The following is a 14,698-nucleotide window of genomic DNA, read 5'->3' on the forward strand; positions in this document are numbered from 1 at the left end:
TATATATATATATATATATATATATATATATATATATATATATATATATATATATTTATATAAATGTGAGAGGAATGATTTCAACGTGTGCCTCGTGATATAGTATGTGATTAAATAAAATTTAAAGATTGCATCCACCTAAAAAATCTTACATCTATTCAACTCTCATTTTTTTTAAAAAAATGAAATTTTCCTATTTGTCAATCATATTCAATAGTCTTTTAATATCGTACGTCAATTGTAAATTTTATCAATCATTTTAAAAGAATATTGAATATGATTATCAATCATTTAAACTTTTTTTTTTAAATGTGAACTCGGTCCTAAGAAGGTATCATTGTTGATCGACGGATTATATACTACTAATAAAAGATGTACATGCATTATATGTGTTATTATTATTTTTAATTTGATCAAATAATACTAAACAATTAACACGGAATTATTTTCAATTTAAAAGAGAAGTTTTGTTTTGATTTTTTTTCTGTGTAAAATATGGAGTGATTTGAGGACGTTTTTAGTAGGGTAAGAAGGATAATTATGGAATTAAATATTTTTGTGTCCTCAAAGATAGTTACTCTAAGGATCTTGTTAGGTTTGGCCCAACTTTCCTCTGGCTCATTACCATAGATCTTCCCTTTCTAACCTTTTTTCGGTATGGGCTACAGGGTTTAAATAAGCCTATATCCCTTTCATTTTAAGGAAGGGCCGCCTTAGAATGTTTCTTCCCTCTCCAAGATTGCTGGAGCTGCCGACTTGAGAGAAGAGAGAGCTTGAGACTTGAGAGAAAATAAAAGGTTGTTTCGTGTGCATCTTTCTTCGGTGACTGAGTGTCTTCGGTGTTCTCTTTGTTTTGTGCTATTCTTTGTGTTTCTTTCTCGTTTGTTCACGTTACAGAAAGGGGCTGAATCTGTGTGTGTGCCAACTTGCTGGCCGTCTTGAAAGTGCGATAGCTTGAGCGGGAGTTGAGGGCATTAATCAGTTTTTCCGCTGGGAAACATTTTGTGGTCTTCGCCTTGGTTTGCTGTGTATTTGGATAGGCCAAAATCAGTTCGTCTGGGCCTCATTTTATTCTAACACATCATATTGTATTGTTTCTGGTTTTGGTGATAGTTGCAGGACGGCCAACCAGCTATTAGAAGATACGGGATGATCGATGGACACATAACAGTGGTATCAGAGCCATATATGTCGTGTCTTCATCTTTTGGTTAATTGGAATCTGAAATCCTTAGGGTTTCACTCTGGTAAATTGGCTGGAACCTCTTTTTACTGTTTTTGTAGCGTAACCGCTTGCCGCGGATTTATGTGCTGGGATTTGCTGCTTGTAGAACTCTAAGGTTTATGTGCTTGTTGGTTATTGTTGTGTCTCCATTTCTGTGGCTAAAAGTTGCTTCCGTTGTGTTCGTTTTGATCTTTTGTGATTTAAATTTTTTCTGTGCGAAAATTTGCTTTTTTTTAAACTGTTGTGTTTTTGAAAATTGCTTTGACTGGATATAATCTTGAACCTTTTAATGAGAAAACAGATTTTTCAATATGGCAGCAGAAAATGAAAGTATTTTGGTATAACAAAGAGTTTTCAAAGCGATATACTTGTCATATTCTGCATTTAACTTAATAACACATTAATTATTATTTATTAATTTATTTTATTTTTAAAAATAACAATAATAAAATAAATTTATTACGTGTGGGTCTCCTTCAAAAAAATCAACAATATATATACCCATGTATATATATACCGCATTAATTATTATTGTTATTATTTATTTTATTTTTTATTTAAAATAATAATAATAAACCGAAATGATTACCGACATAATTGAAAGACAATTGAAAACACGTAGGCTCCATATATTAAATACACATGTTATTGTACTGCAATTGATTGAATTAGAATTAATTGAATACAAACATGCAGTTCATCTTCAAAGCATTCTTTGGCAATTTTTCCTCTCGAAAGTTTTGCTCTCAAAATATTCTTATTTTATTTTTCAAATTCAAAAACTTTATACAATTTTCAAGACTTGATCCAAGAACTTCAAAGTGTAACAAAGAACAAAATTCTCAGGTAAGTTTCTTAATATTATTATGTCCGACTTCAAGTTTCATTTTTCTTACGCAAATTCCCAGAAGCAAAATTTTTCAAAACTTCATGGTATCCGATTTTTCAGAAAATAAAAAAAAAAAAATTCAAGGCAGATGTATCACAGTTCTGTTACCAAATGTCATAATTTTTTTCTCAAGAAATCACGTTTCTACGTATATATGAAATGAACATGATAAACAATATGCGGAAGTAGATCGAGCATTACGGCCTCCAGCCATTGAATCTAAGCACTCCAACACTCTGTAGATGGTGTATTTTTTTCTTATGAGGTGTGTGCTTAGGGAAATCAGTCGCTGCTATTTATAGGTATATCATACCATCAATGAGTTATTGCGGGAGCTTGATTGTCAAAAGAAGAGGTGCACGCGCCTCTCAATTTTCTAAAGTTGAGGCGGCATACGTATATTTTATCAAAAGTTGTAGGCAATAGCTGTCGTCGTTTCTTACACGTTTTTTCTTCCTTCGATATGAGTCATTTTTCTTACACCCATTTGTGGTCAAAAGTTATTGACAGAATTTCCATCTCCAATTCTCCAATAATACCCGCTTCAAGAAAACTACGACCCCACAAGTGTAAACGCCAAATATAAGAGGGATTATGACCTAGCTTAGCCTCCATAACATCTCCATATATGTTTAAAATATCTTGCCTTAAGTACTCTTTCTACAAGTGAGTTTGGATATCACACCATATTTGTTTAGCCAACAGAACCGCTGTTAAAAGGTTGCAAATTTTGGAACCCAATAACACAACACACTTCGATCGACTAAGAATTTCGATTATTTTTTCAGTCTGTGACTCATCGGATCCCCACCAGAACTTCACACACTCATTTTCTATGACATCAAAAATTAGCTTTTGGATTTTAAAGCATGACATCGGAATCTCTTGGATGATTGATTTTATAAGAAACTCCTAGAGAAAAACTTGTTCCCCTACTTAAAATTCACTGCACTACTCTTTCTATCAAGTAAACAAAATGCACCATTTTGCCAAGAAGCGTAGTCATACAATTGGATGCATTCTCTCACTCTCACGCAGTCGTTTGAAGTAGCTCGGAAGAAAACCAAGATATCATCTGCAAAGAAAAGGTGTGAAATAGGGGCATGAAGAGATACGGTCTCCTTTGAAAAGTTGATGGTGTTCGTAATTGGCCATGTGCACATATGACAAATAGATAAGGGGACAAATTTTGGATATTTATCTATCAGATTCTTATTCTTATTCTTATTCTTATTCTTATATAAATCCAAATACTACCTATAGAGTCAAATCAAAATACAACCTATAGAGTTTTAAGTATGCACGTGGATTGCAAAATCTTGAGCATTCAAAGATGAACAAGTTCTTGGGTTCTTGATTTTTTTTTCATTGTTGATCTATTTGAAAAGAGCAAGATTTCTTGGCTTTATCTGGTAAGTATTTGCCACTGTTAAATGTCCCACATCGGTTAGATAAATAACCTTTGAGTGGCATATATTGGCTTGGACAATCCTCCCTCCTTGAGCTAGTTTTTGGGGTTGAGTTAGGTCCAAGTTCCAATCTTTACATGGTATCAGAGCCAGGTTTCACCGTTATGTGTTGGACTGCCTATAATTAGGCCACCCGTTCTGCCCATAATTGGGTCATTTGTAAACTCCACGCTTCAGATGTTCATTCCTGGGCATGAGAGGAGTGTGTTAAATGTCCCACATCGGTTAGATAAATAACCTTTGAGTGGCATATATTGGCTTGGACAATCCTCCCCCCTTGAGCTAGCTTTTGGGGTTGAGTTAGGTCCAAGTTCCAATCTTTACAGTCACGCCCCCGTTTTTTGTACTTAAGCGTTGCGTAGCTGTGACAGCTTAATCATAAAAATGTTGTTTTTTAACACAAACAAATGAATGATTTTAGCTTTTAAGCATCAATCGAGGTGTGTTGCACCGTAAAAGAACCGTTTTTTTAAACGAATATCTTTCTTGAATTGTTTCCCTGTTTCTCATAATATTTCCTCACACACGCTACGTAAAAACTCCTATTTCATATGTCAATTTTGTGATATGAGTTTTCTATCTAACTCAATCTATGAAAATATATTATTTTAGTTCAAAAATTATATTTTTCACTCTTCCAAAGCCCGAGCAAGAGACGTACTCCGCTCTTTGTGTTGTTAAGTGTACGGCATGTCACTAATTAAAACCTTGCATGATTATAGGCCTACCATTCAATTAAATTCATTTTTACAGATATGATGCCTGGCATGCCAGTCCAAACAATTTATTTCGGCTTGCTAGCTCCAAACTTCAATATTCTTAAAAAAAAACAATATACACATGTCATTTGAATGTATGGGTTGTCCTCACTAGATGTAGATTGTGATTGAGCATAAAAGAAAATTATATTTTTTTCATATAAATTACATATATTTTTTTTTTGTAATGTTTGTTGGTTAATTCATAGTATTAACCATTAATTTGCATTTTCTTTCATTTTCGTCTTTTACATCATTTTTCAGAGTTACACTAATTTTTCCTCATAAAAAATTTAATAAAATACAAATTAGTGGACCAAGATCGTGAAATCACCGACAAACACCGACAAAAAATGAAATATATCCAAATTACATTACCAAAAATATAATTTTTTGGCTCCCTAAAATAATGGTGAACTATCCTTGATTTGTCGGAGTCGAATTTATAGATGCTTAGTTTTCATGCAAAGTTTGCTTTTAGGTATTAATATTTGGTTCTTTTCGCATTTACTTTCATCATAAACAAGCAGATGATCATATTTGAACTGCACTTGTGGATACAGATTTGGGTTTTGGTGTTTTTTCTCTCTTTTCAGTTTTTGATGATGATATGAAACTCACATTCGGTTCACTGCTTGATCATTATTTTTTATTAATTTCTTATCCTATAAAATTAAATGATTTATCATTTTTTTCTTAGCTCGTGTGAATTGGAGGTGGATTTGTATTAAGTTCAGGCTTCGAAAGGCCTGACATATTGTAAGCAAAGAGATGGGGAATCTTTGGACTGTCTTTTGTGGGGAATCCAACATGCCTCGTGTAGCTGATTTGATTGTCCTAACACGCCCTTCTTCTTGCGCCGATCATGTGTTGATTCTTTGTTTTGATATCCTGCTCTTGATCGTGAACTTGTTCACTATAGTTTTCAAGAAATCATTGAAATCCTCGAATGTGACTGCTGCTACGTGCCGCCTATCGAGTTTGCAGATAGTATCAGCCATTTTGAATGGTTCTCTTGGATTGGTCTATTTATGTTTTGGTGTCTGGATTTTGGAGGAAAAGTTGAGAAAAACTCGGGATATTGCACCTCTTCACTTCGTGGACAACGTACGTGTTTCATGGGCTGATTTGGTTGTTAATCGGATTAACAGTTAGTGTGCAAGGAACACGTCTTCGAAGAGCCTCGCTGAGGCTGCTGACGTTTCTTGCATTCCTCTTCTCCGGTGTCACTTGCGGGTTTTCGCTTTATATTGCTATCCTTGGAAAAGAGATGCGGATTAAGAATTTTTTGGATGTTCTGTCTTTCGTAGGATCTTGTTTATTGCTACTATGCACTTACAAAGGTCATAGGCATCAAGGGTGTGACGACAATGATATTCGCGATCCATTACTTAGTTCGACGTCCAATTATGATTGTAAAACTTATTCGGGCAGCGGTTTGAATCCATTCGCCGAAGCTGGTTTTTGGAGTAAATTGACGTTTTGGTGGTTGAATCCATTGATGAAAAGGGGTACTGAGAAAACTCTTTCGGATGAAGATATGCCTAGTTTACATGTGTCTGATCGAGCCGAGTCGTGCTACTTATCGTATTTGGAGATATTGGATAGAAGAAAACAATCAGATAGATTAGCTGAATCCGAAGTCTTGATGACCATTGTGTTGTGTAATTGGAGAGAAATAGTCATATCAGGATTCTTTGCACTACTGAAAGTGATTTCTGTCTCTGCTGGGCCTTTACTGCTCAAAGCCTTCATAAAAGTTGCTGAAGGAAACGAAAGTTTCGGATATGCGCCTTACATATTGGTCGCAACCCTTTTCTTGGCGAAGATCGTCGAATCGATATCTCAAAGACAGTGGTATTTCAGGTCTAGACTAGTTGGTCTTAGAGTTAGATCCCTACTCACGGCAGTCATTTACCAAAAGCAGCTAAGATTATCGAATTCGGCTAAGCTGAACCAGTCGAGTGGCCAGATAATGAACTATGTTACAGTTGATTCGTATCGAATCGGAGAATTCCCATTCTGGCTCCACCAGATATGGACTACAAGTCTGCAACTCTGTCTTGCAATCCTCATCCTATTCCAAGCAGTAGGACTCGCCACGATCGCATCCATGGCTATGATAATTCTCATCATTCTTTGCAATTCGCCTATCGGGAAGTTGCAACACAAGTTTCAATCTAAACTTACTGAGGCTCAGGACGAGAGGCTGAAGAAGATGTCCGAGGCTATCTTAAACATGAAGGTATTGAAGTTATCTGCGTGGGAAACTCATTTTCGGGAAGTGGTAGAAAAATTGAGGGCCATTGAAGAAAAATGCATATGTGCAGTTCAGCTGTGTCAAGCGAACTACGCTGTCATTTTCTGGTCATCTTCATTTTTAGTTTCTTCTGCTACATTTGCCACATGCTATTTTCTTGGTGTTCCGTTATCTTCCACGAACGTTTTCACCTTCGTAGCGACTTTGCAGCTGGTCCAGGAGCCGGTTAGACTTATTCCCGATGTTATCGCAGTGTTTATTCAGGCAAAAGTTGCGTTTTCGAGGATTGTGAAGTTCTTGGGAGAGCCTGAACTGGAAACAGCTAGTGTTAGAGTGAAGTCTAGCCTAAGCGATACAAGAGTTTCGTTTCAGTCGGCTGATCTGTCGTGGGATGAGAATCCGTTGAGGTTAACTCTTCGAAACATCAGTTTGGGTCTTAAACATGGTGACAAGATTGCCGTTTGTGGAGAGGTGGGTTCGGGGAAGTCCACTCTTCTTGCTGCTATTCTTGGAGAGGTTCCAATAACCGCAGGAACTGTGAGTACTTTCCTTTCTTTTCATAATTTTATACGAGCACAAATATTTTGTTACAAACCTCTGTTACATATTTGTGACATGCGTTTCATACTAAGATGATAATTGTTGGAAATGTTTAATGAATAAAAATTAAGCAAATAAATCAATATGTTTGAGTGGAAAAATTCGAAACGAATAACGAAACTTAATGAACGAATATTAAGTTTGGTGGTTCTGAATTAAACTCGAAACAAGTTCATCAAATATTGAACGAACTTAAAACGAGTAGTCGGAACATGTAAGGGATGAAAAGCGAAGAAAAAAAATGGCGCATGAACAGTAGCCAGAGCGCACCCGCGCGCGGGTCTGCGCGCTCACCTGCGCGCGGCTGCCGTGCGAGCAGGCGTGCGCCCCTGCGCACACAGACGCGTCTCTTCGAGTTTTTCTGCGTTTTTCTGATATTTTTTCATTCATTTGGCATTGTTTGATGCTTGTGATCAGTTATAATAGCCAAGGGACATCCCTATGAATGAAAGATCATATCTTTTCACATGAAATTCATTATATGTTTGATATTTTAAAAATCAAACATAACATACACAACATATCATATCATTAGCATATTGTCTTCTTCCTTCTTCAACAAGAGAGAGTTCCATTCATTTCCTTGTGATAGAACTTGAATATTTGAGTGCTCATTATTCAAGAGTCGTACTTGTATATTGAGAGAAGATTGCCACCAACCTCTAGCACATTTTGTGGGACAAATTCTTCTTAAGAACAAAGTGTTCAACACTTCCCCTACAAAGCCATTCATTTATTTTCTTCTTGCTTCTCGCCTCATCTTTAAATACCACAAACAACAATAATAACACTTTTTGAAAACTGTATATCGTGTAACATCACTGTTTGTAATAAAGAAAATTTTCAATTTTATAAGGCAGAAAGTAAGGTGACATTTGGGTGACGATCTTGTAAAAAAATATCTCCCTTAGCCTAAACCTGATCGATTTTTCTGTAACATGTTTTTCAGGTTCAAGTGCATGGAACGATAGCCTATGTCTCTCAATCAGCTTGGATTCAGACAGGAAGCATCCGAGAAAACATTCTCTTCGGGTCTACCTTCGATAACAACAAATATCAAGACACACTAAGTAAGTGCTCACTACTTAAAGATCTCGAGCTGCTACCATACGGTGATCTGACCGAGATAGGAGAGAGAGGAGTTACCCTTAGCGGCGGCCAAAAGCAGCGGATTCAACTTGCTCGCGCTATGTACAAGGATGCCGATATATATCTCTTGGACGATCCTTTTAGTGCCGTCGATGCACACACGGCCTTAAGCTTGTTTAACGTTAGTATACTCTCGTCATACAAGACATAGCGATGGGAACATATTATCTTAAGATTTAAAATATTGAATTGCAATATTATCATTAGTTATAATTTGTGGTACGAGTTTAAGATGATGCTAAGATTCATTTTAATCTTGGCAGGAATATGTTTTGAGAGCTCTCTCAACTAAGACAGTCGTGCTAGTGACTCATCAAGTTGATTTTCTTCGTACGTTTGATTATATCCTGGTGAGTTTGTCTTAGGTATTATACTCCTACCGATATTTTTTAAAAAAATTATATACTGATATAAAAAAAATTACTGATATAAAAAAATTAAATTAATGAATCTTGTTGTGGAGAAGTTGTAGAAATGATGAATAGGAACAAATTCAAGAGTTTTGTGACCCACCCTATTATTTCATGTATTTATTATATATAAAATTTTATTTCATTGATTCTATTTAGATATTGATTACGACTGGTTGTTCCATTCTAAAATTCTTTTTCGATTACAGAAATTTGTATGAGCTACATAATATAAATAGCTCTGTAGATTTATTTTTTTATTATTTATTTATTATTACAAATGTTTAATACATGAGAAATTAATAACTTGCAAATCTTACAAATAATATTATATAAATAAATTCAGCTGAAACCCATTTTTCCTTGGTAGCAAAAATATGTGAAATCGATCTCAGATTTCACAATAATTCGAAATTATTGCTCAGAAAAATATATTTTGTGCTATTTGAGTACAGTTTATGTCAGATGGGAAAATCTTGCATGCTGCTCCTTATCCTCAGTTGCTAGCCACAAGCCAAGAATTTCGAGACCTTGTAAATGCACACAAAGAAACTGCTGGTTCCGAGATGCTTTCAGAGGTTACTTCTTCCCGGAACTGTGGATCTTCTTCCGGAGAAATTCGAAAAAAATATGCAGAAATGGAAGTTAAAACGTCTGAAAATGACAGTCAGTTGATTAAAAAAGAAGAAAGAGAAGTGGGGGACTCTGGACTGAAGCCATATATTCTGTACTTGAACCACGACAAAGGATTTTTCTTCTTTTCTGTGGCTGCTCTGAGTCATCTTATATCTCTTGTAGGCCAGATTATGCAGAATACATGGATGGCTGCAAATGTTGATGATCGGAACGTCACCACGTTGAGATTGATCGTCGTTTACTTGCTGATAGGACTCGTTTCATCACTATTTTTAATTTGTAGAAGTATATCCACGGTTGTTTTGAACATGAAGATGTCTAGAGCGTTATTTTCGCAGCTGCTGATGGCTCTATTTCGTGCTCCGATGTCTTTTTACGACTCTACGCCTTTGGGAAGGATACTGAGCCGGGTAAAGATTTTGCAGATTTTACTCACACTGTCTCTTTTTGTTGCATGAGTGTACCTCAAAATCTACGTTCTTCTTGAGTAACTGTTGTTCACACAGGTTTCTTCTGATTTGAGTGTAGTCGATCTTGATGTTCCTTTCAGCTTGTTGTCCGCAACCGCGATGACCTCAAATTGTTATTCCTACATGGTGGTGTTGGCTGTTATCACGTGGCAAGTATTGTTGGTCACGATACCGATGATCTTTATCGTCATGCGGTTGCAGGTATAATGTTTTACACTGCAGATGCCTATTTTTCAAACTGAAAGTTTAACCACGTCCATATTGCCTAATCTCTCCCCTGCACTGCTTGGTGCGAAGGAGAGGACAGTAAATTGTCACACATTCTTGTTTCACCGACATTTGGTTCAAGTTCTACAAATATATGGTCCTCACATCACTAGTATCATCTCATCCCACAAACCGAAATCTGGCTTGGAGAATGTCTTTAATGTCATACTTAGATGTGTCCCTCCTCATATTCTTTATCCAATTCCAAATACAATTATCTGATTTGAATTTTTCTCGTGTACAGAGGTACTACTTTTCCTCAGCCAGAGAGTTGATGCGGATTAATGGAACTACAAAATCTTTGGTAGCAAATCATCTTGCTCAATCTATGGCTGGAGTCATCACAATAAGAGCTTTCAAAGAGGAAGATCGTTTTTTCGCCAAAAATCTTCAGCTTATAGACACCAATGGAAGCCCATATTTCCACTATTTTTCGGCAAACGAGTGGTTGATCCAACGCCTGGAAATACTTTGTGCAACTGTTCTTTCGTTTGCAGCATTGGTCATGGTTTTACTTCCGACCGGAACTTTGAGCTCTGGTATGCGATATCTGTCTCCTTTAGAATACTCAAATCTCGGGTTAAGATTTCCTCTTTTCCATCTTCTGTTGCAGGATTTATTGGGATGTCTTTATCCTATGGTCTCGCGTTAAACTCGGTTCTCACATTTTCCATTAACACCCAGTGCATGTTATCAAACTATATTGTTTCTGTAGAAAGGCTAGATCAATATATGCGAATACCGAGCGAGGCACTCGAAGTGATAGAAGAGAATCAGCCCCCTATTGATTGGCCAACTCATGGTAAAGTAGAGATTCAAGATTTAAAGGTAACAATGCATTAATCAATTCTAATCCCAATATCACATGCTAGATAGTTATTTTGGTTGGAAAACAGATCAGATATAGACCCAATTCGCCACTTGTATTACGCGGTATCAGTTGCATATTCGAAGGAGGACACAAAGTTGGCATCGTTGGCCGAACTGGCAGTGGGAAGACTACACTTATCAGTGCCTTGTTTCGACTAGTAGAGCCTGCGGGAGGAAAGATTTTGGTGGACGGAGTTGATATATCGCGAATTGGGCTTCATGATCTGAGATCTCGTCTGGGGATTATACCTCAAGACCCTACACTTTTTAACGGAACTGTTAGGTACAATCTGGATCCCTTGGGTGAACATACAGAACAAGAACTCTTGGAGGTAAATAATTGTTGATTTTTATATCATTTAATTCCAGAAATTTCGTCATATGTAAACTTTTGCGGCTTGTTTCTAAGTTGTTCTTGTGATAAAAATAGATAATAATGCCGCCTTTTCTTGTTTTCTGTTTTTTTCCTCTCTTTGATTGGTTGAAACTAAAGGTTCTTGGAAAGTGTCAGCTCAAAGAAGCAATCGGGGAGAAGAAAAATGGATTAGACTCACAGGGTATGTGATAAGACCAAACATCTATGATTATGAAATAACTAATGATAACAATACAATTCAAATCTTTTCGGTCATATGAAAGTCGATCAACGTTTTATATAGAATAACAGGGCAACCGTCTTACAAACAATTGCTCCTGCAACTTATGGGAACCAAATGCTTGACATTGCTTTGATACCATTTATAAAATCTAGTAACTAATGCTATATTAAAAGTTGTTCCTGATAGTAACAATGTAATGTTGTGTTTATGTGACATTAAAAAACACACTGAAACACACGGCTATAGTGGTGGAAGATGGATCAAACTGGAGTATGGGGCAACGTCAATTGTTCTGTTTGGGGCGTGCTTTACTAAGAAGAAGCAAGATCTTGGTACTCGATGAAGCAACTGCGTCTATTGACAATGCTACCGACATGATCTTGCAAAAGATTATCAGGACCGAATTTGCAGACTGTACTGTTATTACTGTGGCCCATAGAATACCAACTGTAATGTATTGTAATATGGTTCTTGCCATCAGTGAAGGTGTGCATCTGCGGTTCAACCTTAATTTCCTACTTACCACATAATTTTTTTTTAGAGTAAATTTAACTTGTATCCATGTAATACAGGAAAACTGGTTGAATATGATGAACCAATGAATCTAATGAAAAGAGAAGATACACTGTTTGGACAGCTCGTTCAGGAATATTGGTCTCACCACGACTCTGCAGAATAGGAGTGAAAGCTAAAGGGCTATCAATGATCATATGAGGTTCCATTGTAACATAGGAAATATTTAGCAAATTTTTAAAACCTTACTCTTATGAACAAGTAAGCACGAAAAAAAAATCTTCTGAAAAAAAGTAGTGTCTTTAACCATATTTTCGTGTAATAAGTGTTGTGGTGCTGCATTGTTAATGAATTATTAAAAACAATTTAAGCCTAAAGTTTAATGCCTGCTTGGGGCCTATAACAGCAAGTTAGCTAGGTCAATTTCATGTTAGATAACTCATTGCGGCGAGGCAAAATATACTCAAGATAATTTTAAAATACTGATTCAGATCTTTGGTTCTCTATATGCTGCTTCCAACTAAGATAGTTTTCATCCCCATACTTAATCCTCACATCCATTTAAACATGAGTATGAATGATAATCATGTTTTGGGTGAGTAGAAAATGTAGGAAAAAAAATTTGTAGTTACCCACCAACAAAAACACATAATAATATAGAAAAGGAAGATTTCAACATGACTATTTCTTTTGGATAAGTAAAACCGCCATGCTTACAATTTGACCGAGAAATGATCGTTGTTGTGGTTGATTATCTGGGAAAATTTGTGAACGGTGATGTATTCTAAGGATCATGGCCCTCCAAGTATCGCATTCTCAATATCTTCTCTACTCAGAGCGTAACTGAATCTTCTTTCGATGTCTTTCTCAAGATTTCCTGGTCCATTCTTCAGATACCTGCATTTAGCAGTCCCATTTACGTTGAAAACATCAAGAACAATTCAACCAAAACACGATCCTTACAGAAAAAATATCAAGGAACATATAATAATGTCTCCAATGCGACAGAAGGCAAGAACACGCCACGGTTTAATATATGAATATGAAGCCAAGTTAATAAACAGTCGGGAAAGATCCAAGTTAATGCATCTTGTATAGCCTAACCAACGAAAGCTGAATAATTCCCATAATAAACAAAAGAAACGTGGCAAATACATGTGAATCACCAACTTCAAGCACCGAAAACTCAAAAAAGTGAAAAAAGAAAAGATCTTGAACAACAAAATCCTTACATCGATTCTTCAGAGTGCAAGAAAACGTCTCAGAAGAGCAAACGTGTTGAACCAAAAGAAAACTATACATGTATATATCTCAATTCTCAAGAAAACAACAAAACCGAAAAAAAATTCAAAAAAATCCCAAACCTTGTGCACAAATCAGTGACATCAAGACTGAGCTGTGCATGCCAATCAGGATTCTCCACAAACCAAACAGCTCTATCATCTTTACTCTGATGAAATCCTAGACTTTTCAGCCATGCTTCAACACAAGGCAAGCTATGGGAGTACAATGGTTTCTTCCTATCAGGTAATTTCTGAAGCCACTCATCTTCTTCTCCCGAAGCTTCAGATAACTTGGAGCGGAAAAAGGTCTTTCTTGATGCTGAAAAAGAGTAGAAATCACGAGGGGAATTCAAAAATCGCGTTGAAATCGAAGGGCTACTGTGGGAAACTATTCTTGGAACGGAGGATGGTAGCGGTGGTGGTGAGAGAACTGAAAATCTGAACATAGAAACAGCGGCCATTGCTCTGATTTTCCCCCTTCGTTGAAAATCTCAAGTTCTCTGAGTATTGAAATTCTAGTTTTCTTCTGATTTGGCAAAGATGGTAACGAAGGTGAGGGGGATAGGGAGAAACCAGGGAAACGAGGGGACGAGGAGTCGTCCTAATTTTATAATTTCTGCCATCACAATAAAAATTTAAATTAATTAAAAGAGTTTAGCAAAAAATTCGTCTAAAAAAAAACTGCCTAAATATAAAAATATCAATCTAAATTAATAAAAAAATTTACGTCAAACTCGACGCAAACATAAAACTGCACCCCAAACTCCACAAAAAATGTAAACTAGACCAAAATATTAAAACATCGTCTCAAATGTAAAAAAACATGACCCAAATATTAACAAATTCAACTCTGACATAATATTTATGTAAATATCAATGAAACGTGAAACAATGTAATTGTAAGGTGTTTTGTTGTGCGGAAACAACTAAAGGCGAGCAAGATTTCGGTTAAACTAAATTAACCAACTGAACCGAGCCAATTCGGAAATTCGGTTCGGTTATTTCGGAAATTCGGTTTTCAAATTAAAAAAACTCGGTTATATCGGTTATATCGGTTCGATTACGGTTTTCAAAATTTTGAAATCGGTTAACCGAATTAAGCGATATAATAAATATTATTATTTAATAAATTTTTTTATTTATCAATTTTTATAAATATTTTAATTTTTAATTTTAAAATCGATATAATATGTATTAATTGTGTTCAAATAAAATTTATAATGTGTGTGATTTTATGTTTTTTATGTATTTGTGTAGTGTTAAAAAAAATACATATATAATTAAAGTTAAATCACAATTAT

At 35.8% G+C, this 14,698-nt stretch overlaps 1 protein-coding gene and 1 pseudogene across 2 annotated transcripts; one reads left to right on the forward strand and one right to left on the reverse strand.

Moving 5' to 3' along the window:
- Positions 1 to 4,851: 4,851 nt before the first annotated feature.
- LOC140841018 (ABC transporter C family member 10-like) lies at positions 4,852 to 12,479 on the forward strand (annotated as a pseudogene).
- LOC140841019 (uncharacterized) lies at positions 12,134 to 14,012 on the reverse strand. Of its 2 annotated transcripts, XR_012120077.1 has the most exons (3): positions 13,479 to 14,012; positions 12,832 to 13,011; positions 12,134 to 12,269 (listed from the first exon to the last, which is right to left on the reverse strand). XR_012120077.1 is itself a non-coding variant. In XM_073208178.1 (2 exons), exons 1-2 carry the CDS (start codon positions 13,856 to 13,858, stop codon positions 12,906 to 12,908), a joined length of 486 nt encoding a protein of 161 aa, XP_073064279.1. In that variant the 5' UTR covers positions 13,859 to 14,012; the 3' UTR covers positions 12,656 to 12,905. The 2 variants fall into 2 exon arrangements, 1 of the variants encoding a protein (XP_073064279.1); XM_073208178.1 differs by lacking the exon at positions 12,134 to 12,269 and having other exon boundaries at positions 12,656 to 13,011.
- Between the last annotated feature and the right edge of the window lie 686 nt (positions 14,013 to 14,698).

The sequence above is a fragment of the Primulina eburnea genome, chromosome 9 (genome assembly GCF_022965805.1).
Source record: "Primulina eburnea isolate SZY01 chromosome 9, ASM2296580v1, whole genome shotgun sequence".
Classification (NCBI taxonomy): Eukaryota; Viridiplantae; Streptophyta; class Magnoliopsida; order Lamiales; family Gesneriaceae; genus Primulina; species Primulina eburnea.

Coding starts and splice junctions, on each gene's coding strand:
- LOC140841019 (XM_073208178.1), bottom strand. CDS start 13,858: ATGGCCGCTGTTTCTATGTTCAGATTTTCAGTTCTCTCACCACCACCG. Junction 13,012..13,478: donor GTCACTGATTTGTGCACAAG/GTTTGGGATTTT, acceptor TGCTAAATGCAG/GTATCTGAAGAATGGACCAG.